This window comes from Pogoniulus pusillus, chromosome 16 (assembly GCF_015220805.1).
Source record: "Pogoniulus pusillus isolate bPogPus1 chromosome 16, bPogPus1.pri, whole genome shotgun sequence".
Classification (NCBI taxonomy): domain Eukaryota; kingdom Metazoa; phylum Chordata; class Aves; order Piciformes; family Lybiidae; genus Pogoniulus; species Pogoniulus pusillus.
This window is the reverse complement of record NC_087279.1, coordinates 16,483,922-16,509,996: the sequence shown is the minus strand read 5'-3', so window position 1 is coordinate 16,509,996 and position 26,075 is coordinate 16,483,922. Positions and strand designations below refer to the sequence as shown.

The following is a 26,075-nucleotide window of genomic DNA, read 5'->3' as shown; positions in this document are numbered from 1 at the left end:
GAACTGCAGCTGGGGTTTCCCTCCAGCTGTGTGGAAATATGCTTAAGGCTGGTCCACGTTGAGAGGCAAAGGGCCTGCTGGGGCTTACCCCTGGCCCGTGGCAGCCAGCAACCCCAGGGAATGCAACCTCCCTACCTGGTATCTGCAGCCACCCTTCTCCATCACCAGCCTTCTGATGGTGTGATCTTGTCCTCCAGCTCCCACTCAGTCTGGCCCAGCAGTATCTCTGGCTCTTACACTGTGTGTGGGGTGGCAGCTGAACAGAAGGGGACCGTGGTCTGTCCCCCATGCTGGCTCATCTAGTCCACCAGCAGCCTCTCTACTCCCTGTTTTTGGAAGTTAAGAGACCTGACTGTCTTGTGCATGCTTTTCTGTGCACATTATAGCCATAAAAGATCAGACTGTGCTAGTCTCACAGATTTTATGGCCTTATTAGTCAGCAGAGTCTCTTTGTGGGGATGCACTTTTGTGGAACAAGAGAGTTTGAAAGAGGCTTTGTAGGGCAGCTGCTGCCAGACAAATGTTCCTTGAAGATATCAGGATTGGTGCATTCATGTACAGTTGAGTATTTTATTGGGGGACCAAATGTAAGGGCTACCCAAATCCTTACTAAGGAACTGTGTGCTCAGCTTCTGGCCTTTGCTTTTTATGTCAAAACATAGTGTGATGGTACAGCCTGATCTCTAGAGGATCTCATCTTAGCAGGCTGCTCTGCTGCTCAGGGATAGAACTGCATCAGACAGCAGGTATGGGGACCCTGTGTGTTCCCATGGAGGGAAGGAACTGGGCTAAAGGAAGCAGCCTTGGAGCAGTTGGTACCAGCTAGGATGGTGCAGGAAATGCCTGTGTGCCTGAGGTTTGGCATCACAGCCCTGGTGCTGCAGTCTAGTGTTCTGAGAGGGCAGGACCCTCTCTATTGGGCCATGCCCCAGGAGTTTTGCTCCAGCCAAACTGTCGGCTACAGCCATTGTGGCCATTTGGAGATGCCCACTGGGGGTTTTGGGCTGGGTCAGGGTGGGGGGCTTTTTCCCGGCTGTGATGGCCAAAGCTTTGCCAACTCATGCTGGAGGCACCACTCCCCTGCCCGTCACAGCATGCCCTGGGGTTTGCACTTACGTCCTCAGAGCTGTTTGATCCAGTAAGATCGCAGCTGATCAAAGGGGCAGCTTACGAGAACAAAACACTGGGTGACTTCCTCCACTGGTGCCAGAGGCTGCCTCTCAGAGGCAAGATGCAAGAAGAGAAGAATTCTTTCAACTACTGACACTCTTGGCTCCTCAGTAGCTGCCTCTCTGGGACAGCCCTGGTGCACAGCCCAGGCAAGAGCCAAGTGATTTGGTTTCAAAACAAAACCAAACCTCCCAAACAAATAATATCTATAGGTGGTGATAGATCTCCTTGGGTTTCCATTTCTGTGCACATGTTTTAAAATGTGAATTCCTGCATTTCCAGGCTGCTGCTAGAAGCTTGGCTGCTGCAGTAAGCCAAAAGTAAAAGCTCCCAATTGTTCATCCTCAGAACAAGTGCAAAGTAAAAGCCTGATGAGCCCATTGGATCTGAGGTTTGCACATCAGCTGGGAAAGGCAGATGATGGCAATAGCAGAGGCACTTTCCAGCCAGCCATGACTGCCCCATTCCCTTTGGTCCCATGTTTCTTTCCATGAATGTTTTAGTTGTTAACATAGGATTTAATTATTTCTGCTTGAGCAGGGAAAGAAACAGACAGCTCATTATGGCTCTTCTGCAGCAATAAACATACAACTGTGACCACACATTGGCCTCTTGCCTGAGACACCAGCCTGAGAAGAAGCTTGTCCCAGGTAGGTGCTGCCAGACTGGATCTCAGCTGCAGTCTCCAATTTGATCCCAGCGCTAGGTGACTGTCCAAGGCTTCCTGACTCTCTTTTTTGCTTGTCTAGTGAACTGGGAGGTTTGGTGTTGACAGAAACCGTGCTGAGCATCATTTCTAGAAGCTGCAGCACCCTCTGGGATGGTGACAGTAACCTTGGTGGTCTCAGAAGTGGATAGGTATGGCTTTCTAGGAGTTACTGTGTAGGAGTGACCACCACTCCAAAAGGAGCTCAGGTAGACCTTCAGAGCAGCACTCCTGAGAGGGACTTTTCTGTGCTGGTTCATGTAAGTGCCAGAACACTCAACTGCTGAAAACCAAATTGGTTCCATTGCACAGGAGCGGGAGGAGATGGGCAGAGAATGGAAACTCACCAGGAGGTAGGAAGCATTAAAGAGGGCTGGGCAGAAGGGTGCTCCCCACCCACCCTTCTGCTCTGGAAAAAGCCCACTCCCCAGGTAAAGGAGGAAGCTGACAGTGATGATGTGCTCCAGATGTCACTATGCAATCAAGGAGGCTATTTATAGGTCACTAATTGATTAGGGCAGCCACATCAGGAGGAAATGACTTTCAGGAAAGTCTCAGTGTCCAGCTGGCTTAGGAGAAGTATCAGGGAGGGTAGAAAGCTCTGAAACTATCAAAATGCTTTAGGAAGAGGTGTTTCATGGGGATGGGGCCTAACTTGAGGTACAGCATACCTGCTGCTGATGGTTTGGGGAGCCCCTCAGTAGGTCAGAGGTGTCATTGATCTGGGAAGCTCCATGGAAATGCTGATGGCTGTACTCTGCACTGGAGTATGAGATGGAGCTTTTGACTTTGCCAGGGGGCTTTCTATCTCTATTGAGTTTCAGTTAGAGGCTTTGGTAAAAGCTGGTAAGCAGAACTGACAGCAGCTCAAAGAATATCTTAAATGCCAGTTGATATTCTCCTAGATGGAACAATTTTCTTCCTTGGCTTCTTGAATGAGATGTGTTCCCTCCAGCCAGGGGCTGACCTTGGTGTTGGCCATTGAGCTATTCAAATTAAAGCATCCCAGAGCAATTCCAGTTTTTCTTTACAGCCTGGAACATGTCAGGTTGATCTCAAGAAGGAGAAAAGCCAGAAAACTGGGCAAGGTCATGTGCCCATCACAGGGAAGAACCCCATTTCTGTCAGTCCTGATGTGGGATCCCAGCCTGCAGGAATGCAAACTATGGGGAGCCAGTTCTGGCCATGCTAGGGCTGCCCAAGGCAAGTGTGCTGAGCTGGTGTGAGCTGCAGGAATGCACTGTCTCCGAGTTTGCTCATTTGGAAATGGTGCTCTTTTCAACGGTTCTGTTATCAGATGGAGCATTTCCTTCATCAGTGTTAATATCCATGTAGTGAAACAATGAAAGGGCTTCCTATCAGTTCCAAATAGGACGTGAAAAGCTCTCAGCGTTAAGAGTAGAGGATGCTGGAATAGGGCAATGGGAAACGCCTGAGTCACTGAAATGCCTCTTTGATTCCATGAGGCTGATATGTTCAAAAAGGAAGAAGAAAAAAATAAAAAGAGAGAGCAGAGGTAGTTAATGATCTGCAGGACAGAGGACAGGAAGGGCCTGTGCTTGCAATGTGGACTCTGCAGAGGATGAGAGGCACAAGGGGTGCCTGAAAAGGACTTTGAAAAGTGGAGAGTGAGTCAGGGAACCGAGCACAGTGAGCTACCTACTTTGTTTTTGGAGCAGAGGGAGGCATGATGGAGAAAGCCTTCCCCATCTTAACCCTGCATCCTTCATCCTGCAACCTCTCGGCCATTGTGTGCCAGTGTTGCCCCACTTGCTTGAGCACTTCTGGGTCTGTGATCCTGGACCAGGTCAGCGTGGTGTAGGGCAAGGGAAGATGCCAGAGCAGTGCTCTCCAGCAAAAACTGAAAGGGGTGAACCAATGCTCTGTGTAGGTGTAGGACAGATCTTTTCTTTACGTCTCCCTTTCGAGCTGGCAGATCCAGGAGGGATGAATCACAGAATTGCTTCAGTGAAGCTGCTGAATGGGCATGGAGGGGATGTTCTGGGGATGCTGGGTGCACAGCCATCCTCCATCTACGTGCAAGAAAAGCCTGCAAGCTGCCCTTACAGCTTGTGGGATTTAGGCTGTCAATCCTGCTCAGCTCGGGGCTGATGAGCTGCAAAACGAGCTTCTAAATCGTTGTGACTTAATGGTCCTTCCACGCGCTGCAGACGTGGAGTAAGGGAAGGGGAAATCAGCTTTGCAAAGCATCCAAGGTCACCAGCTTGCAACAGAGAGGAGATGACCCTTTCCAGTGCTTCATGTCCCAGCTGGACGACGTGCTTGGCCGCTTGTGTGAAGCCGTGCTGGCAGGCAGGAGCGAGGGAATTGCTGAGATTGGGCAGCACCTGCTGTCCTGGGGCAGAAGAGCAGGATATCCCGAGCCTGCAGAAATCCCTGGCCTGGAGGGGAGCAGACAGCCAGGGTAGCGCAGTCACTGGCCACTCTTTTGCTGGAACCGAAGGTTTCCCTGCCCGTCCCTGCTGGCCAGGTGTGAATCTCAAGGCCATCGAACACAGACACAGGCTGTGACATGTGCTAGGTCAGGGGCCGTGAGCAGATTTGTTTTGGTTTGGGTTTTTTTGCTGTTGTAGGAAAACCTACAAATATTTTAGACATAATCTGTGTCTCTCTGTTTTGCCTGCAGGCAAACAGTCTACTGGGGAAAATGGCAACTGCTGTCTTTCGAGGGGAAATTTGTCAATGAAACGAGTTGGAAACAGAGAGGAGTCGAATCAGACTTGCTCCTTATGATGGTAAGAGCATTTGGCACTTGCAAACTCAGCGGACAGCAAACACGTCTGTGAGGGACAGGTTTCTCCCCACCTTAGGGGAGGAGGGGCCATGGAGGACTGTACCCAAAGGACAAGGCTGCAGGTTGGTAGAGCGGTAAACACCCCAAATCTCTACTCTCCTGGCCACATGGCTGCAGGCAGGAGGTGTGGTACAGCTTTTGTGAGAGCTGTGCAGGAGTCCTCATGAGCCTGCTCTCCAGGGCTCTGTCCTGTCCTCCACTTTGGCTCACCCAGGAGAGGAAGCTGTCTCCTTGCTTCCCTCACTCCATGGGGAGCCCTACCCCAGAGAGCCCAGGCTCCAGGTGATGCTCAGCACACATCATCCTGCTGTGGCTCCCATTCCCATGCAGTTCTGCCCTTTATAACAGGTGAGAGAAGAGGTGATGAAAAGCCAGGGGGAGATGTGCCAGGGCTGGAGGGAACCCAGCACCAGGAGTGAGGGCAGCTGGGGAAGGCTCATGCACAAAGGGCTGTCCTGTCTTCACACCTGCAGAGCAGCCAGAGTGCTGACAGGGGAGATAATGTCACTGACAGAGGCACATTGCTGGCAGATGGCAGCAAGGTGCTTCAAATAAAGGCAAACGACAAGGTGACAGGAGATGTACTTGGGCTTGAATGCACAGGGGAAGGTGGCTGCTATGGGTATGGTCTGGGGGTGCTGCTGGGGACCCTGCAGAGGGGACAGGGGGAGGTTGAGCAGTTGCCTTTCTTGGTCTCTCTGCAGTGCTCAAGCCTAGGCAGTAATTTGCTGTTTGTTGGGATGTCTTGGACAGGCTCTTCTCTACTACTGTGGGAAATAGGGGTGTGTACGAGCAGGGGTTGGAGCCAGGGTTTGGTTGAAGGCTTGGAAAGGCTTTCAGGAAAGGCTCCTCCATCTCCCTTTGCTTGGATAGTATACAGCAGAACCTAGCCCATCCATCCAGTCTTTCCAATAGTTTGCTGAAGGCATAAAATGGAGAGCACTGTGGGTTTTCCAGCTGCTTTTCCTGCTAGTCAGGTATGGCTGTGTTTGAAGCCATGGCCGAACTCTTCCCTTGGCTCTCTGCGTCTTGTCTAGGCAGTCTCAGAGTGAAGCTGGGGTCGTGTGAGAATGAGCATGGCTGAATCTAAGTAGGTATTCAGCAATGTTTTGGCCCCACTTCCCCTCTTCAATGTGTGTGAACACGAGACTGTGGTGGGCACCCATTAGTAGAAGGTGATAAGTCTGGATTTATCCAGCTTTTTCCTTACAGTGTGCACAGGAAGGCACTGCTTCTAATCCCAAAGTATTGATGTTGCCTCTGCTGGGAGAGAAGTAGCCCAGGGCGCTCTGAGGGTTCTCTTACATCCCAAGAGGACAGAAGCCTTCTAGAGCTGGGAGGTTCTTGCTCTGCGGGATTGCCTCTTCTCACCGGTACGCTGGGGTGATCCTTCCTGCCTGCTGTACATCTGTGCGCTCGCTTAGGCGCCTGTGGCGGGTGAACAGGCGTGCTAGAGAAGGAGGAGAGGAGGGCTGTGCCTTTGAAAGCGGCCAGTAGCTATAAGCAGCTTTAACGTGCCTTTGCACCGTCTGACGTCCCCGCTGCTGGAGCAGCCGAGCAGGTGCTGAGCCTCAGTACTCGGGGCAGCCGCCAGGGCCCAGCCACGGGCAAACGCGGGCAGATGGTGCCCTCCCGCGGCCCCGAGTCCGGGCTCGCCGTCCTGCTGGAGCGCGGCTCCGGCCGGGGACCCCGGGGCTTGGTTCAGTCCCAGACGAGGAGTCCCGATGTTTCTTCAGTTCTTTTAACTTGTTTGTGGGTTTGTTTTCCCTCCTCTGGCCTCTGCTCTTCCTTGGCTTCCCATCCGCTGCGCTCCCAGCGCTGTCTGGCAGCCAGGGCACAGCTGAGACACTGCGCAGGCACCGCGCAGCTGCCGCGCTCCTCGGCCAGCCCCTTCCCCAGTGCAGAGGAGGGGAGCTCCTGCATTCGCATCTCCCGGGGCCCCCCCACGGACCCTGAGACTGTCAGGCTCCCACTAAAGGGGTGGCAACAGACCCTTGTGTTTAGATTCAGGGTCTGGGAGGTTTAGGTTCAGGGATCTGCCTGCTCCAGGTGGACAGTGAAGGGGGCATGAAAGGCTGCGGTGAGCCCGAAGGGAGCCTGGGGGCTGGGCACCCTTAAAGCGGGCCCTGGTGCTTGGGCGTCCCTAATATGGCCAACACTGCACCCGTCCCAGGCACTGCTCATGACCCATTGCATCTCTTTCCTGTTCCAGCTGGGAAGGGCTGGGTCCCTGACAGCTTTCCTGTTTGTGTTACACCCCACTGATCCCCAGCAGCCTGTCCCTTGCAGGGTGGGGGGCGAGAGCAGCAGCGCTCCCTGGGATGCTCCTGTGGCATGACCCTGCTGCCCTCCCCCTGAGGACTGCTGCATCCCCTCACCTTCCTGCAGGACTGGGATGAAGGACTACACGGAAGGGGTAGAATCCAAACAGTGACCTGCAGGAGTCTTTCTCTTCCAGATGGATTTTGCTGTGACAAGAGTATGGGAGGTTGATGGGCTCCTGGAGCTCCTTCCAGCAAACTCTGCTGTTCCACCCACACTCGCACCAGGCCTGTGGTGAGAGATGCCTCCTGGAACTGTCAGGAGATGACAGCAGAGGACAGAGGCTCCCAGCCCTGCCCTGCAGATGGGCTGAGGTAGGGCTGTCTTCAAAGCAAAGATGGGTGCTCCCCAGCCTGCCAGGATTAGAAAGTGAAGGGCTGGCATTGTTTTCTCAGGACCAGAGTGGGTGGATACCGGGCAGGATTAGTCTGGCAAAGCTTCCCAGTGTGCTCAAAGGGGCACAATAGGACCTTAAAGAGAAGAAGCAGCACTGATGACAGGCCAGAAAAGCATCTCTCAGCAGCCTCTACCCCATGACACGGGTGGGATGTGCTCAGGGCAGGTGCTTTTGCTTTGTGGCCCCTTCTCTGCCAGCATACCCATCTCATATGCCCTGGAACCCCTCCAGCAGCACTGGGCCTGCATGCAAGCAAGCAGTGTGCAGGGGTCTCTGTGGCAAGGGCAGAGGTGATGGAGCTTGAGTGATCTCAATGCCTCTCTGAAGCTCAGCTGGGCAGCCAGTGCTCAGTGGCACCTACAGCCAGAGAACAGGTCCTCTGTGAGGATGAGTGGAGGGCCCAGGCCTCCTCAGGAGGCTGGGGGACAGGTGGAGTGGGTGAGACCCCATCGGTAGGGCCACAAGGAGGGTGTTGCCTGTGGGATCCTGCTCCACCAAGCACCAAGACAATGCCCTGAGCAGGTCTTGTGCAGGAGGCAGCCTGTACCCAAGCATGGGCTTTCCCAGACCTGCCCTCATGCTTGGTGCAGGCCTTCATGTGCCTGCTTAGTCATGTTTCTTTCTGTCAGGTTTTTCCTGAAGCCTCGGTCACCAGGGGCCAAGTTTAGCTGAGTAGAAACACGTACCTGAGCAGAGCTGTAGAGGTTGACAAACTGGTGCCAGGGACATTTACTAGAGTGCAAGGAGCTGCTGCATCAGTGAGCTGCAGTGATTGCTTGGGTTCCTTGCTGAAACCACAGCTTCGCCCAGCAGCACGCAGGACCAGCTTTTGTTTGCCTGTGATAACTTTCTAGCTCTGATAACTCAAGAAATGGTGGGGAACTTGAGTGTGTGCCATGACTGGCCTGGCCCAGTGCCTCCAGCATGGGTCACGCATGGCCTTGGCACCATCCTGTTCTGCAACAGCTTTACTCGCGTAGCAGGGCATAGCAGAGACAGATCTGTGCTGTGCCACGGGTGAACCTGAGCTGCCAGGAGAAGGCAGACAGCTACTGCAGTGCCTCTGCCTTGTCCACATCCTGCCACATGCTATCTGAAGTACTTGCAAACCAGGCTGAGAACTGAAGAGTCTCAATGCACCTCAGGCTTCTTACTTACCTGGCCTCAGGATGGCTGGCCTGGGGCAGAGAGGGCAGACCTGTTCTGGTCTGGCTTTGAGGAGGCAGTGGGAGCTGTCGTTGCCAGTGTGGTCTCACGGAGCAGCCGGAGCATCCGTTAGGCTGCGTGCGGCTGGTGTGCCGTGTTTGTGAAACCCACCGCACTTGCGGTTGACCAGAGCGCTGAAATAAGCCCGGCCGGAATTGGTGCACTGCTCTGTATCCTGATGTGGTGAGCAGCTCTGGCTGGCAAGGGTGGGGGCAGCCCCACTGGGGAGACTGGTGGCAGCAGGACTATGGGGGCTTGGCAGCACCAGCACGAGGACCACGCACAGGGCCCCGCCGGTGCCCGGAAAGCTCAGCCTGGCACTAACGGAACTGTGATAAAAATGAACGTGACCAGGACAGCAGCGTGGGGGAGATTAATGTCAGATTGGCAGAGGGGAGGAAGCTAAGGCGGACAGCACTCAAACAGATACTGGAGCACACCAGGGGAGTGAAGGGGGTAGATGCTTTTCACAGCATTGCTGCATCTGCAGATCTGCATCCCCCCCTACAGCATTTAAGGGGAGAGGAAGGCATGGAGGGCTTGCCTGAAGCATCTGCATCACCCTCACCAACCCCTGTCCCATGAATCCTTGCACCTCTAGAGGTGTAGGACCTGTACCTCAGCACCATACTGAACATTAGCATTAGCAACACTTGCCACCTGACACATTTGCTGCACCTCTCTTGTGGTTCCGTGCCCAGGCTGGGTTTGCTGGTGTTTCCTACCAGCAAAGCTTTGGTTGTGACAAGATTGCTCTTGGCTACCCCACAGGAACAAAGCTCCCCTAGTCACTGCTATCAGCTGCCCCAGCTGTGCTGCATTGCCAGAGAAGCCTGGTTGTTCAGTGTCTCTCACAGTGCCTGGTCCCTTGGCATCACCATGGCCTCTCCTGGACCTGAAGATTCTAGCAATGTAAGTACAAGAACCTCTTGGAGGCCTCCTTTCCCCTACCACTTTTGGTGACCCCAGTGGTGGTTTTCTCTCCAGGTCTCAGCTGTTCTGTCAGGCAGCACTCATGTCTGTCACACACTCTCTGCCACCTGAACGAGGCAACTCCTTTCCCTACCCAGCCTTCAGCACACACCTTCCCTCTCTGCCCTCTGCTGTGCCCTGAGCTCTTTGTAGGATTTTCCCAAGAGAGTGTCCAGCCCCTCAAAATCTGTCTCTGGCATCATCCCAAAGAAAAGTGTCACCAGTTTAGGTCAGAGGCAAGCAGGGCTTAAGTAGCCCCCGAAGCTGGGGTCCAGCAAGCCACGTCCACCCTGATCACACCGCCTGCCCCGCATGCTGAGTGAGCGGTTCGGCTCTGTGCTGACCCTGCTGAGGCAGCAGAGCACCTCAGAACCCCAGACCAGGGTGGGCAGAGCGGGGGAGCAAGGTTCCTCCTGCAGGAGGTGGCATGGTGGTCCCCGCGGCCAGCTGCGGATTGCCCCGGCGGCGCGGTGGCCCCAAGCGCGATCCTGCAGGGACACCTGGTGGCTGCCAGCCTGGCTGCGGCCCGGGGAGCCTCCGCGGGCGGCGCTGCAGCCGGGGGAGCAGCAGGCGGCAGGGTCCCGGGGCTGATGCCGCCGCCGGCGTGCAGCGCGGGGGATCGCCGCGTCGCAATGCTGGGTACGGCTGTGTGCGAACAGGGGCAGCCTCTAAGCAGCTGCAGCAGCTCTCCTGTCAGAAGAAGAACTAAAGACTTTTCTCTCCCCTGGGCTGGATGAGGGGTCGGGGAGAGGCATTCTCCATCTCAGCCCCTTTCGTGTTTAGTTTCCTTCTTCCCTGCTCGCAGGTCTGCAGGCGGTCTGGATGGATGGACGGGCAGCCTGAATGCACAGCGATTGTGCACCAAGTGTAAAGGCAATGCTTGCTTGTGGTTGTGAAGTTGGAGGTGGCCAGTGTGGGAGCAAAACGTTCCAGCCATAAACAGCAGTGATGGGTGACACAAGTCATAGTCTGTGAGTAGAGCTGCAAATCCTGTGGGAGCTGAGAGGCCCCACTGGGCTTGTTTCCTTACTGTGTTTGTAGGACAAATGGGGATGCTGAATGTAGGTGATGAAAATAGGAGCCCATTTGCAAGTCATTAGCAAAGAGTAAGGATGATAAATTTTGGCACTGCCCTCCAGCAGATTTGTTGCCATGCACAGACACCATGTGGCATGGATACCAGTGTTCCAAAGGCAGCAAAAGCTTTTGCTTGCTCTGCTTTTCCAATATGAGGGTATCCCAAGGCCTAAGTTACACCAAATTTTGCAGAGTTGGTCTGTGCCAGCAAAGGCAGGGGGCATTGCCTGTGAAGGAAGCAGTAGGATAGGGTGAGGAAGGAGGGCAGGCCGAATGCCACCCCAGCTTGCTGCCAATGGGATGTGTGTCCTCGACTTCTGCAGGATGAACTGGCTGCTGTCTGTGCTTTGTGCTTGCTACCTGCAGAGGCAATATTGGTTTCTCCTCCAGGGTGCTCTCAGGCCGTTGGTCAGTTTAAAGCAAGGTTTTTGCATCCACCTGCCTGTGGAGATCCACAGCCTTGATCAAAGCTGAGGGTCACTCACTCATTCATCTGGATGATGCTGAGTCCACCAGCTCCTGCAGCTCTGTCCTGCCAGGTACTTTTCAAACCAGCCAGTTGTTTTAATCTCTCAAATAGCAGCTCTGGCTGTCAGAGACTAATTTCTCCAGAACAGGGAGCTGTTACGACACTCAGTTTGACGCTCTGGTTCTATTGCTTTTTTTGTTTGTTTTTGCTTTAGTAACTGAGCAATTGACCTCTGTAATGCTGGTGCTCACTTGATCCTCCACACCTGAGCTCACACTTGTCCTTGTAAATGCTGCTAATTCACACCCTGTGAACTTGGCCTTTCAACACCACCTTCTCCAAATCCTCCTCCTCAGCTCGCTCTACATGCTTGCAGCTTGCACAGAAAGGTTACAGTAAAGGTGTGCTGGCATAAGCATCAGTCTACTGAGCAGCAGGGAAGTGTGGTCTTGGCTGCCTGGGCGCCTGCAGCAGTATGGAGTAGAGGTGTATTCCTGGTGGCTGACTTGGAGGAAATTTTACCTAGGGATTTTGGTGGGAAGTGGCCTGTGACCCTGAGCAGCTGGCTTTAGCTAAGGACACGAACCTGATTTTTAGGAGCAGCATCCCCTCGGAGATGACCCTGAACTCCTCATTGCCATTTCTTCCACCAGTCCCTTTTTCTCTTTGCATAGCAGGTTTACCCAAGAGGTGCCGAGCACCACCATCTCCATCCCCACTCTGAATCACTGTCATCGTGATGCTGCTTTGTGGGCAGTGAGCATAACAATTTCACCTTGGGAGGATATGTGGTCCAAGCCCAGCAAGCCCTGTTAGGAGCAGTGCGAGAGTAAGAGGTGCCCGGGGCCTTTTTCTTTGTGTTCCTGGCTGAGAGCAACAATTCATTCTAATGGTGAACTCCAGGGCAGAGCCTGACACAGACACTCAGTAGCCTCGTACAGCTAGAAAGGGGGAAGGATGAGGAGAGAGGACCGAGCTGTGTCCCCCAGCAGGTGGATGTGGTGGGACTGGGTCATCAGAGGCATGATGGCATGGAGGCAGCCAGCAGAGTCCACATGTCCAGGTCAGCATCTCCTTTCAGCGAGGAGGGATTTGATGTGGAGTGCAGTGTGACTCCTGTTTTAGCCGTGAGCTTGAGGTTTCTCTGCTGCTTACCTCTGTGCTCTTGGAGGCGTGAGGAGTGGAGCCCTGTCTTTTGAGTCTCATGCCGTGCCGAACTCAGAAGCGTGGGATACTCGCGGGTTGCTCTCCATTGCAGCTGATTTTCTCCAGCCTGAGGCTGTGGGGTTGAGGCAGCTGTGTCCCTGCTGGCCAAGCGATGCTCTGCATCTTGCAGCTGTGCCACGTGGGCAGCCACCATGCACAGCGCTCATGTCCCCCGGGGAGGACGATGCTTCCCACCACCTGTGAAGCCTTCAGCACTGCAGCAGATTCAGGCTAGGCATTACTCAGGGCCACGGTAATGGCACCTATGGGAGATGTTTCCAGAAGCTAGAGCCATCAAAACCAGGTCCTGCCCACCACAGCAGGTGAGGTCTATGTCAACCCTGTGGTGCTTCTCCAGCCATAATACACATGGCCACTGTCCTCAGAAGGGGGAGGCAGGCTCAAAGGTGCAACAAGGAGCCTGACACAAGATGGTGGCAAGGCTGGGTGAGGAGGACAGGGGTCTCAGCAGGCCCACTGTGGCCCCAGTGGGGTGGGCTGCCTTGACCATGCCTTGAGACCCTGGGGTGGCCCCAGAAGAGCTCCCTGAGCCCAGGGGACGTTTCCTGTTTGCTGCCCGTGCTGAAGCATCGTCCCTTCAACCGCCGTCAGTGCTCCGCTTCCGGCAGGGGCTCCCACCCGGAGCCCCCCTGCACTATCAGCTTGCCAGATGCCTTTTTCAGGATACTGTGGTAAAACTGTGCCGGGCAGGCGCTGTCATTTGGGGTTTTCTCTCGTGTCAGCCTCGAAGACAAATTGGATGAGGAGGAGCGAGAGAGGGGAAAGAAAAAAGACTACATTTAAACAACAACAACAACAAAAGAAGGAAAGAAAGATGCTGGCCGCCATCCTCACCCAAGGCTGGCCCAGGCATCAGCACGGCAATGGGTCCCCCAGGCGGTGGGGCCGCAGGCAGCTGGGGCCAGGGCAGGCTGGGTGGCCAGCATGGTGGGGTGGCCAGCATGGCAGTGTCGGCCTCTAGTGGCAGCGGAGGCGGTGAAGTGCCATGGTGGTAGTGTGGGCCCCATGACCTCCATGAGCACTATGGGGACCTTCTCCCACCTCTTCTGGCACTGCTGCCTACTGGAACGCGGTCCTCTTCCTTGTGCCACAGCCTGGTGGAATATGGCCTTCCTCTGGGACGTGCCCCACCCTGTGCTGGTGAAGGAATAGGAGCTGTGAGGGTGAGTAGGAGATACTCCAGTACCACTGGAAGTATGTGATACCTCATCTAGCATCATTTCAGGGTGACCCCAAACCAGCCAGGTGCCTCACAGGCCACTGGTCCAGAGCCATCAGATGGTGCTGAGTATCCACCAGACTGGGTAGACAGTGAGCTGGGCAGCACTACCAGGGCTGGAGGGAGACAAGTGATGAAAGAGCCTGTGGGGACGTCTGTCTGTGCAGCCATGCACAAGGTGGCTGCCAAGTCCACCATAGGAACTGGAGTACCCAAGGTGTTGCACCATGCTGCTGGGGATGGTCTGTGGACAGATGAAGAGAACAGACCATGGATGCTGTTTAATCTGAGAGCTTGCCAAAAAATGCCTGTGCTGGCATGAGATGTGTATAGGTGTGGACGTGGGTGTGTGCTGCCCAAGGCTGTGACTCAGTGATTACCATTACAGTGTGGCTGTTTGCATGCTGGCTGGGCTCCCTGTCAAGTGGCAGGGTCAGGTTGGCTGGAAGAGGCATTGATAAATCAGGAATGCTTCTGGATGTGCTTCCTCGGGGTGTATAGAGATGTGGAATGTTCCAGAGCTGGCCATAGACCGGCAGACTTTGCTCAGAGTTAAGCCAGTGGTTTAATTTGGTTAGATGAAAAGTGGTCGGTCCCCTTGGAACACAGTGGCATGAGAAAGGGAGACCGAGTCGATGATGAAGTAGTACTCCACTACTAGAAGTAGTAGTACCCTCCACTGCAGAGGATGAATGGAGGTTTGGCTGGGGCTAGAGGGTGTGGGTGGGAGTTACAACACACCTGACTATAAAACCCACACTTTTCTCTCCAGCTCCTGAGCTCACATATCCATTGGAGGATGGGTTGGTCCTCCTGGGCGGGTCTTCGGTGCCCCATAATTTCCCCTAGAGAACTGAAGAACTCAAAGAGGGAGAAGTTGTTTTCTGGCTGCCGAGGACCACCAGAAGAAGCTTTGGGCATGGGTAGCACACCGGTAAGAAGGGGTGTGGGGCAGCAGCGGGGAGCAGTGGGGAGGCAGCAGGGAGCTGCATGCTACCCTGTGCGAGGCAGGTGGCTGCTCTGGGCTGAGAACCTGAAATCATGGCTGCTTGCTTTCACTGGCAAATCTTGCATTTGTGTGGTTTCCTTTTCCTTCATACACATACTTTTCTTTCCTTCTTGCTTCATTTTGTTCCCTTTGCTGCAGAGGCAATTTTCAACCCTTCCAACCTTTTGATTCCAAACTCTGCACAGGAGTAAAACTAATCACAGAGTCCCAGTGGGGCTCAGCTTTAATTGTCCATGAGATGTTAATCTGCTGGAGGGTTTCAAGTACTGCTTTATCCAACCTTCCTTTTCCTTCTGCTGCTCCACAGTTCCCTAGACAGATATCTCCCCATTCCTCGCAGCCTAAACCAGGCTATATTTTGTGAACGAGATCACAAGTGAACTTCCTAGCCCATAAAAGCTTCTGTGCAGAGCAGCAAAGTCCAGTCCTTTCACAGCTCTAGCCCCTCTTGAATGCTGTTTTCAAGGGCAGCAGGAGGATGATGGGTGTCCTGTCTCCATCAGCTTGAGGTTCCCCCCCCGGTCACAGATCTCAGACAGAGGGGAAGAGGAACCCATGCCTGCATTCCTTGGTGACGGTGCATACATCCCTGCCCAGTGCTGGCTGTGATGCTTGGGAAACCTGCTGGTTTCAGCTCCTCAAGCCTGATGAGTGCCAAACTTGGAAGAAATCAGGGATATCCTTGGAAAGCAGCAGCTGGAATTCAGGGAGATCCCACAGCCAGCCAAAAATGGTGACAACAAGAACAGTCTTGGCCAAAGAGCTGTTGGATTGGCTCTGGTGGCAGTGGCCAGCACAGTGACACTAACTAAAGGCTGCAATAGCTGCAGAGGCAAAGCAAGTATAGCCTGAGGCACATTGAAGAAAATGAGCTCCCTGATGGATCTGCTGATGGAGACTCTTTAGGGTTGCCCTGCAGCAGCTCCATCCCAAGACATCTGTCCTTAGGAGGCACCTTGGGACAGACAGCTGGCAAGGAACATCTGCTTGTCACTGGTGTCCCCCACCCCATAAATTAGAGACTGCTCCCTTTAATTCATCACAGATAAATAATTACAACTCTAACTGATCCATTTGCAGCCATCAGGTGCTGCTGATTTGGCTCTCTCCCAGCTCCTGCAGACCCTGAGCTCCTGGTTAAGTGCTGTGTGTTTTCCTCCTCCTTTTCTAGTTTATCATCAGGAGAAAATTAGCAGGAACCCAGACATTGCTCTAGTTTCTAGGTCGCTCTGCTGCTGTGTGTTTGTTGAAAGGGTTCCCCGATTGTGTGACACTGAGAGCTGTTATGACAGGCTGCCCCTTTCAGGAGGCTTGGCAGGGAGGCTGTGTGTTTTGGGGTGTGGGATGCCTCCTCATTATGGTTCTCCAACAGTTCTGGGGACTGTTGGCACAGAGGAGCAAGTACAAAGGTTTGGGACAGCTCTGGTGTGTGTCTGTCTCCATCCTATTCATGACGCACTTTAAAACTGTTTAGGAGCCAGAGCCTGTCTCCTTGGGGGGTCCCTTGCCTTCCCCAAGGACCTGTGTTAATAAGCTCCAGAGCAATGATGTCCCTGGGCCACTCACCTTGTTTTGCTCTTTAGCTGAGCTGGCCCTGCAGGAGCAGCACTGGGGCAGACTGGGCTCAGGGTGCACGCTGTAGGAGCCTGCATCCACCTTGGGAAGGTGGCAGAAAGGAGGTGTGTGGAGAGAAGCAAAGCATCCCTCTTTGAGGCAGCTGGTTTATTCCTGGGCTCTGGAATTGGGACAGCTTTCCTAGGGGACTGGAGGCTTTTTTTTGCTGAGACTGCCTGCGTTCATCCTGCCTATTTATAGCTCCTGTCTTTGCAGCTGTGGTTTTCGTTAACAAGCAGAATCTGAAGCTGCCTAGCAGCCATAAGGACTGAGACGTGTGCTGATCCAGCAGACCCCCTTGGGATAGGGAGAGAAAGATGCAGAGATATACACCAACAACCCATGGGGCTCCACTGTGCCCTTGGGGGTCTGGGTTGTCTGTGAATCCAGGCCAGAGTGGGATTTTAGGAGAAAAGGGCAGCACTGCCTTTCTTCTGCCAGAGGGGAATGGAAAGTCAATGATGTTTCTGGGATCATCAGTTTGATCCTTCTTCTCCCCTGGACATACCTGTGTTGCTCTGGGTGCAAAAAGCATGCCTGTCTGGCTGTGAATGCCCTCAGTACCTCCCTGAGTGTGTGTTTTGGCCCACTGGGCTAACGATTTGACTTTTGCTGTCAGTCATTCCCACCCTGGTCAGGCAGGACTTGTGGTTTTGGGGTTCCCAACAGCACATGTGCAGAGAACAGATGCTTACCATGGATCTGGGCTTGCTCACCTTGCTGCAGGGTCAGGTTTGTGGGCATGGCAGATGATGTGGGCATCCAGGCTCAGCTAAACAGCAAAACACTCCTGACTAACAAACCCATTTTGGAGGCTGTATGGCCTGAGGAAAAGGACTTCCCTATCAATTGCATCTTCTGCAGGAGAAAGGCAACCCACAAGAGGATAAGGGCAACTTTTATCCAAGATAAAAGGGGCTAGTAACTGTCAGAAACTGTGTTAGTGCTGGAGTGTGTCCAGAGAAGGGCCACAAGGATGATCAGAGGTCTGGAGCACTTCTGTGCAGAGAGAGTTGGGACTGTTCAGTCTGGAGAAGGCTCTGAGGAGACCTTATTGTGGCCTTCCAGTATCTGAAGGGGGGCTGCAAGAAAGCTGTTGAGGGACTTTTTAGGATGTCAGGTAGTGGCAAGACTCAGGGAAATGGAACAAAACTAGAAGTGGGTAGATTCAGATTGGATGTTAGGAAGTTCCTCACCATGAGGGTGGTGAGACACAAGAACAGGTTGCCCAGGGAGCCCCATCCCTGAAAGTTTTTAAGGCCAGGCTCGATTTGGGACTGAGCAACCTGATCTAGTGTGAGATGTCACTGCCCATGGCAGGGGGAGCTGGAACTAGATGATCCTTGAGGTACTTTTCAGCCCTGACAATTCTGTGAGCCTATGATTCTACAAAAAACCTTGGCTATGTGGGTCCAGGACAGAGGAACAGGCAAGCTACTAGGTGGGCTGGAGAGTGTCCAACTGCTTTTATCTAGGGCACATGGCTTGCAGGTAACGCTAGCCTCACACAGTACCAGTGCAGGTACTGTGTGACACACCTCTGCTCCCCAGCTTAGCCACTTCTGGCACCAGCATCCTCATATACAGCCTCCAGCTCTTCTGCTGAGTGCACTGCCCTCAGGCAGCTGTGGATGCCCAGTGAAGAGGGCAGCACACTACTTAACCACCCCTGCCCTGCAGAAACATCCACCCACAGCTCAAGGCTTTAGTGAGAAAGACAGACACAGAGAGCACCCAAAGAGTGGAGTGGGCTTTGTGTCCCTCTGAGCCCCGCCCAGCCCTGGCACAACACAAAGGTGAGGCAGTGGTGGTTTTATTTCAAAGTAGAACAAAGGTATCTTTTATTCAATCTGGAGATGTCACATTCATATTTGCCACGAGCCTATCTGTGCTCAGACTGGCTGTTTGTGTGCGTTTAGTCAGAGTACAGTGACAGGGAAAACCGGAAGTAGGAGGTGGGAGACTCTTTAATAACCTGGCTGAGTCTCACCTCTGGTAATCACAGCCAAACAGCATGAGGTTGTGGTCCCTTGCACAGCGCACGTTGTTGAGCAGACAAGCTCTACACAAAAATCTAAACCCAAAATGTACTTTCAGACATCTCACATCAACTTTTTCCCTAATTTTGCTGGGAAGGAGTTTTGGCTCAAAGCTAATTCCCAGGCTTCGCATCTCCCCTCGAACCTTTCCCCTCCACGTGAACACTACACCACAGTTACAGCGCATCCAGGATGTTGTCGATTTTGGTGACCAGGTCCTGGCGCTTGTTGGAATGCATCTTCTCGTTCTCAATGTATGTGTCCTTCTTGAGCTTGCCAGCTACCAGCCGCTCAGCCTCAACTGAGGACTTCAGAACAAGCTCCTTCACTTGGCCGTCGAGTTTCTGAATCTCGCTTACCTTACAGGGTGAGGAAAAAAAAAGAGGACTATTAGAGGAGACCAAAAAACATCCCTACAGTGAAGCTGGAATAGAAGACCAAGTAAATCTGGAACGGAAGACATAGTGCTAAGTAGAAACATCTCCAGCCCCTGAGTATTGCCTCCTGAGACATTACCTCTCTCTGGCAACATGTTATGAGGAATATCTAATGAATGGATAATGAAGAAGTGCAGATAAAGAGAGTCCAAGGAGCCATACTGGCAGGAGACAGGTGCAATGACAGTTAACAGAGTGTTTAGTGACAGATTTTAAAAGCTTCAAGCTAAATCCAATGACGACAGCTGGAAGCTGTGTGCTGACAACCAATGTTAATGGCGTGTGAGAAGCAGGCCTGCAATGACAGAGCCACTCTCTAAGTTAAAAACAGATTAAGGAAGCTGGCTGTTGCTTGAATGTACCTTTGAGACTAAGGCATCCCTCACTTGGGGTTAAGTGGCTTTTCAGGTAAGAGCTGAAATACAGTAGAGGAAGAATAGGATAGTGAAGTTTGCACTCACTGTGCCATGGCTTTTGATATGGTACAGCAAAACATCCCCTGAGGAGCATCACGTTACCAAAATTCTCTCAGCACCCAATTTGTATGTACAAGAAAAGAAGAGATGCAAGAGGAGAAGATTTTGATTTGGCTGGTGTCAGTAGTCAAGTCAGAACTGATAATGGATTGATAGTTTCCATTTTTGCCTGTGTCACTGCCACAAGCTCAATGAGAAGCATCAGGATTGTGTCACAGAAGCTTTAATCTGTACTCATGCAGCTGTTTCAATGCCTGTTTAAGAAACAGCACAAGCAGCTGTTTACTAGCAGCACTTACAGGGCTGCATAACCAAGATTAGTGCAAAAAGAAAAAAACTGATCTTCACAGCCCCTGGCAGTGATCATGCCATTGTCAGAGGGAAAAGTAAATACACAGGCTGCAGAAACTAAACCCCAAATTAAGACTCGCCTAGAATACCTGTTAGTCAAGTACAGGAGACCTTAAAAAAAACAGATAAAATTAGTATTTCTTACTTTATCACATAAGTCAGAGCCTTCTGTCTTAAGTTTTGACTGTAGAGAGGCTATTTCATTTGTCAGGGCCTTGTGCTCTGTCTCCAAAGACTTTTTGCCACTGTTCAGGGTGGAGATGTCTCGGGACTGCTTGTATTTATTCACTGCTTCATCGAAGTGACGGTATAGCCCCAGCCTCTTGTTCACCAGAGTAAGCACTTGCTCTGTGATGCAGGCAACCTTCATCCTAGCTTCAGCGGCTGGATCCTGCAAGAGGACAAAAGGGAAGATCAAAGCAGTTCTGCTTGTGACCTGCATTAAGCCATGCATGCAATCTGCCATAAGACTGTTTACAAAAGCTAAGTCAACTGACAACAATTAAGCGAACAGTACAATTAGGGCAAGCTCAGTCTAGCTCACCAAACAGCAAAACTAAAGAGTGAAAACAGCACAGGAGAACTGCAGATAGCCCTTCTTCGCAGCAGGGATTCCTTTCTCTCCAGAAGGCAAAGCTCTACTCTTAGCACACCAGCCCAAACTCTGCAGGGGTATCAGTGTTCAGGTAGCATAAAAACAGGGCTCCTGTTTAAGCATCATTCAACTGGCAGTGAGAACTGTGGGTATGAAAAAACCCCAGCCATCAGCTCAGTAGGCCACTTGTGCTTCCACAAGGATCTTCACCTTTGTGATGGAGAAATCCAGCCTCACGTAGACAATCACAGTGAAGAACAAGATGTAAAAGGCTCCAACCACCAAGAGAGGCTCCTGCAGCATCAAGATTTTGTTGAAGGTGTAATGAACCTAGAAGAGAAGTTGGAAACACCAAGCAGTGACCCATGTTATTGTGGGAGAGAACTCCACCCCTCCGGCAGCAGCAGAATCAGACATGAAGCCCAGGAAGGATTTATTTCTGGAACCCAATATGGGTGTTTCGACTGCACTACTGAATTCAGAGGAGGCACAACTGCTCAGGCAAGCCATGCACAAAGGCCACACTTACCACAATGTCTTGGATGTGCTGCTCCACCAGGTTGTTCTTGTGTGCCACAATAACTGGGCGTCCAAAAGTGTCCAGGTATGTGTAGTGAAGCTCATCTGAAGCACGATTGATTTCATAGGGGCTGTCCACATGGATATTCCTGTGGATGAAACCAGACAGTCTTGTATGACTTCAAAGTGGTTGAGATGATGTCAACTAGGATTTGCCTGGCCAACCGTGGCCTCTAGCACAAGGCCAATTACACAGTTTAACCATCCTAAAACAAAGCAAAGCTGTGTTCCAAGCTTTCTTCCACATGCACACTCATGGTTTTGTTTCATTGTCCTCAGGCTATTAGAATATGCTGGAGAACTGCCACGGATCTGCAGTAAAACGGGCCAGGAGACACTTACTTGGCACCTTCTGGCAGGACAATCTTCACAGTCAGTGAGTCTGTAACTTGCTCATCAAACACATGGTCGACAAACCTCATTTTCAAGGCATACTGATCACCTAGGAGAGTGAAGACCAGAAGGTGGTTACAACTCCTCAGTGAACAGGAGGCTACCTTGAAGCTCAGCTCCTAACAAAGGCAAGAACAGAACTTGCACAGCTTCGTTGTGCAGCAGGGGGCACCAGCTCACCCAAGTATACGTTCAACAGAGGCCTACAAAAAGCTGCAGGAAGCACAGAAAAGCAGGTGGATTTGCATATTCTAGAAATCACAGCCAGCAACTGCTCTTGCAGTGTACTGCAGCTGCGAATTCTTTAGTGCACAGCAGCCACCTTTAAACTCAGAGGTTTCTTATCCTCCTATCCTGTGCCACCCACCAAGATTGTAGAGGTACTCGTAGCTTGGCAGGTTATAGCCAATGACGTAATGAGTTTTCCAACCCCCGAAAAGCGGGAAGCGGGGTCGGATCTCCATCTCCACGGAGTCATCCAGGACAAGGAGGTGGCTGGTAGAGATGTTCCCAATTTCATCTCGGTAATAGACATCCTGAGCAGCAGCTGGGAGAATGGTCTGTATGGAGAGAAGCAACAGTCAGTGCACAGGCCAGGAGTGATTTCCAGTGCAACTGGTGATGACCATGGTGGCTGTTAAGCATCGAGGAACTGCTCCCACGTGAGATGACAAAATGGCCATTCAGTTGCACTGACTGGTAAAATTGTGCTATTATAAGCAATCAGCCACAGAAGTGGCTGCCAGCACTAAAATCACTTGGCCTTTAAATGAATGTGCTTTCTCTAGCCCAGCTTCAAATACCCCAGAGAGCAAGGGATCTCATCATGCTCACCAGAACAGCAATTCCCTTTTCGCTCCAGCCTGCTGCCCTAGCTCACTGGCTTTACACTCAGCAAAATGAGATTTCTCTTTGGCTGCACCACCTTAGAGAATTACAACAATCAATCCTAGAAGCTTCAAGCAGCGAGAAAGGTTTTGGCTCAGATGAAAACACACACCACTTTTCACATCTGGCTAGCATTGCCACAGCTTTAACTCTTGTTGAGTGCTCTGTGAGCAAGGAATGAATGGGTGAGTTCCCAACAATACTGTTCAATGTGATGAGGACACAACAGAGAAGGCAACTCTGAAAATGAGAGGGTGGGGACAGAATGAATGACCCTTGCACAGTACAAAATGGAAAGCAATGCTGTCAGCACAGGGATTAAGGCTTTTAGAAGGTCCCTGAGATTAGAGATGGGAGTGTGGGAAAACAATGCATGCCCTGTTATGTGCAGTTGTTTAGTCAACACCTGCAATAAGGCATATTAGCTCTTCCTAGCTAGCATGAGCCTTCTTTGAAAATAAATCAGAGCTTTAATGTTCCCTTATTACTTAGCTGTAGTTACCACAGGAAAAGCAAAGGGAAATTATTTTTTCCTCCCTCCTGATCCCCTGCTGTAAGGAAGGGGAAAGCCATAGTAAAGGGGAAAAAAAAAAGAAGCTTAAAAAAAATGTGAACCTTAAAAGACTTGACAGAAGAGATGCCACTATCTGGCTGTCTTTGGTAGTCATATCTGGAGAAAGGCCCTTTTAGCACTGCTCCTGTGTGCTTTAAATCAACTGTCTCTTCAACTGCAATGTTCCCCCAGTGAGACACCTCGATGACTCTGGTCATGCTGGTGATGGTCAGGAATGGACTGTTATTTTCATAGTGTACCTTCAGTGTGTCCTAAGGTGAAAAAGAGAAACAATTAGAGCTGAAGAAGCAACCTACCCTCACAATTGTTTCCATCCCTCACACAAAAACCTCCCTGATAGATTCTGTAGAGGCAAAGCTGACTGCACAGGAAGGTTTAAGCCACCCCAGCCCAGTTCACACAGGGCACTGGTGCACTCATAGGTCGTACCATGCACACCTGGCAAAGTTAGAACAGCGAGGGGGCTAGAGGTGCAGTCATCTCCACTGCAAACACACCCTTTCCAGAACCGTGGTCTGCTTTGTGGACACTAACTGGTAGTGAGCAGTCACACTGTACTTCTTGTTGGAGCATAGGCTTGACCTACAAAAGTTTCTGCTTCCCACTCCCCAGCCCAAGACACAGCTGCCACGCTTGGATGACTGCTTTCCAGAGATGTCTACCTGGCTGTATGGAGGAATGTCCTTGAAGGGACCATACTCAATTGTGTCTTCAGTGCGGGCAGGGTTGCCCAGCTTGGTGTAACTTTCCACATTCCTAGAGGCCAATTTGACCCGGGTTGTTTGAGTCTTGGTCAAGTATGGGGAGTAGAAATAGTGATTTCCTTCAAAGACCACAAACTGCTTCTCGCTTTGGGTGATGTGGGTAGGGTAGGGCTGCAGGACATGAGTGAACACCATTTCAACAGACACACGGACTCTGGCTCCTGGGGCCAAAGGAGACGGCAGCTTCACAGAGAAGAATTTCCCACTGGAAGGAAGAATAGGTAAGTCATGTGAGATCTGCCCTGAGAAAGCAATTTGATTCAAGCCCTCCAACACCCCCAGTGGATGTGAAGATGGTGTATACATGTGTGATTTAGGCTAATACTTCATTTGCTCCTCCAAGGGGTGCAGAAGTCTTGTTCCAGAGGATGTGCTTACTCTGGACTGAGGAAGCAGGACAGAAGGCAGCACAGGGTGATCTGTGTGCAGGCACAACTACAGTCTTCGCTTCACAAAACAACTGGTTCTCGTTTTGGAGGGGAACATTGACATCTCCCTCTCCCCAGCTTTGCATTTATAGAGCCTGCTTCAGCAGGGCTTTTTCCATTCTTCTCCAGATGGCAATATTAATCTGGATCAGAAGAAGCACATGTCCAGTAGATGAATCACAAACATCTTAAGCACCTGTTCCCAAAAAGTCTTAGGTGTTCTCATCTATTTGCCAACAGGACCTAAGGAATGGCTGAAAATGCTTTGAACTGGGATTTTATGGAAAGGACTGAAACTTCACCAAAGCTGTAAGGAGGCACCAAACCAACCAAGGTAATGACAGAAGCGAATGGACTTCGAGCCACACCTGGGGGCCCAAAAGGAGGATCACATGAGGCCTCCAGACATGTCAGAAACCATGGTCTGCTTTGACACCTTCATTCCATTGCTACTGTCCTGAATGCCAGTAGCACTGTGGTTCTGATACTTTACAAGCAGCCTTTATTTTTCAGCTTCCACAGCTCAGAGAGCACCCAACCTGCCCAGTCTCACAGTGTGCAGACAATATCCCAAACTTGTCAGCACAGAGCCTCAGGCAAAATCATCCTCCTTTCCTCCTGCAGCAGGAACCAGCCCCTGCTGCGCCACAGCATGCAGCGCACCATGGTACTCCCTACATCATAGACTAAGAGCAGTGCTCTGGGGGGACAGCCAAAGAGCACTTAGTGTCTCTGTAATCACCACTGCCAATCATTTGAGACGTCAAAAGGGAGCAGTGCTATAACGCTACTCTCACCTGATGCCCCTTAATAACAGAATAGGGTGTTATTTAAGGCACTGAGTACAGAAGACTAAGCACAGCTGAGCCATTTTGGAGCAGCTGAAATGCATTTAAGTGAGAGGTTCTATCCCTTATAGAGCTCTCCCCTCACTCAGCTGGGGAGTTGCTTGTGAAGAAGCAGGTAGGATGTGCTGGGTTCAGTGCAAAGATCTCAATGCGTGTGTGCTATCTCCTAAGGACAAAGCACCCAAGAGAGGGGAATTACTTCTGCTGGGACTTTGTGTGAACTGTACTCTCTGGTTCTAGCACTGCAAGGATACAGCCTGAGGCAATCTTTTCAGGAACAAACGACTCTAGGGTAGCTCGATGTGTGGGAATGGCCTAACATTTCATCTCTGCTGGACTCCCATGCACAGCTCTAGATATCGACCTCAGAGGGTAATACTCACCTTTTGCCCTTAACCTTAGTCTCTCTTACTTCCAAGGTGTTCTCATCCTCTTCCTCACCTTTCACCTGCTCCAAAAGAAGACAGTTCAGTGTGCTGCTGTTTGAAATACTTAACGTGTTCAGGGCAGGCCGGGAGACTCTGGCTCGGCCAGGCAGCCCACAACCTCAGTGCAGATACTTCTGGGGTCTTAGAACCATAGAATCAGTCAGGGTTGGAAGGGACCACAAGGATGATCTAGTTCCAACTCCCCTGTCATGGACAGGGACACCTTGCACAAAGTCCCGCTGGGCAAAAGGCTGGGCCCCATCCCGGGGACTGCAGTAGCAGGGGACTCAAGAGCCGGGCTGCTCTACACCGGTAACGACGTTGATTCCGTTAGCGTGTCTCGCCTCCCGGACCTCGTTCACGCACCCCTCTTTGTTCCGCAATTCGACAGAAACCCCCCAGCTCCACTGTGTGCAAGGCAGCCGCAGGGGCGCACACGAGTGGCCAGGGAAGCCTCTCCCGGACCGCCACGCCAGCAGCCGGCGGAGCAGCGCGGAGGGGAGCGGCGGCGCTGTGCCTACGTGTCCCTGCGGGCAGTGAGGCGCCGGCAGCGCCCGGGCCGCGCCGCACCTGCCCCCCGCCGCCCCCCGCTCACCTGCACGCCCAGGTAGGCCAGGCGGGGCTCCAGGCCCGGCTCCAGCGCCAGCAGGAAGGAGGCGGCGGCTGTGCCTCCCGCCGCATTGGCGAGGCTGAGCTCGGCCGAGACCTTGGCTAGGTGTGTGCTGAGATCCACGGAGCGCCGCGCTTCCTCCAGCAGCAAGTCAGCGGTAGCCCCGGCGGCCGCCAGGCACAGGAGCAGGCGGCAGAGCAGCGGGCGGCACAGCAGCAGCCCCGCCATGGCCGACACACGCCGCACGGGGAGGGCACAAGATGGCGGCGCCCGAATGTATGGGGAGGGCACAAGATGGCGGCGCCCACAGGGGAGGAGGCTCACAATGGCGGCGCCCAGGGGCGCGTCAGGCGCCGCTCCCCGTGGCAGGGGCGGGGCGGCGGGGCCGGAGGGGAGCGGCGGGGGCGGGGCGGGCTCTCCGGAGCCCTGGGTCTGCCCCGGGTCGCCGCCTCCTTGCACTCG

At 52.5% G+C, this 26,075-nt stretch overlaps 1 protein-coding gene across 1 annotated transcript; it reads right to left on the bottom strand.

Annotated features, from left to right (window-relative positions):
* Window positions 1–18,014: 18,014 nt before the first annotated feature.
* RPN1 (ribophorin I) lies at window positions 18,015–25,870 on the bottom strand. The gene is made up of 10 exons (XM_064156787.1): window positions 25,599–25,870; window positions 24,959–25,023; window positions 23,198–23,504; window positions 22,577–22,786; window positions 21,441–21,633; window positions 21,023–21,122; window positions 20,631–20,769; window positions 20,312–20,431; window positions 19,652–19,897; window positions 18,015–18,601 (listed from the first exon to the last, which is right to left on the bottom strand). Exons 1-10 carry the CDS (start codon window positions 25,839–25,841, stop codon window positions 18,419–18,421), a joined length of 1,806 nt encoding a protein of 601 aa, XP_064012857.1. The 5' UTR covers window positions 25,842–25,870; the 3' UTR covers window positions 18,015–18,418.
* Between the last annotated feature and the right edge of the window lie 205 nt (window positions 25,871–26,075).

Coding starts and splice junctions, on each gene's coding strand:
- RPN1 (XM_064156787.1), bottom strand. CDS start 25,841: ATGGCGGGGCTGCTGCTGTGCCGCCCGCTGCTCTGCCGCCTGCTCCTG. Junction 23,505..24,958: donor ACTAAGGTTAAGGGCAAAAG/GTGAGTATTACC, acceptor TCTTCCTTCCAG/TGGGAAATTCTTCTCTGTGA. Junction 20,432..20,630: donor AGCACATCCAAGACATTGTG/GTAAGTGTGGCC, acceptor CTTCTCTTCTAG/GTTCATTACACCTTCAACAA.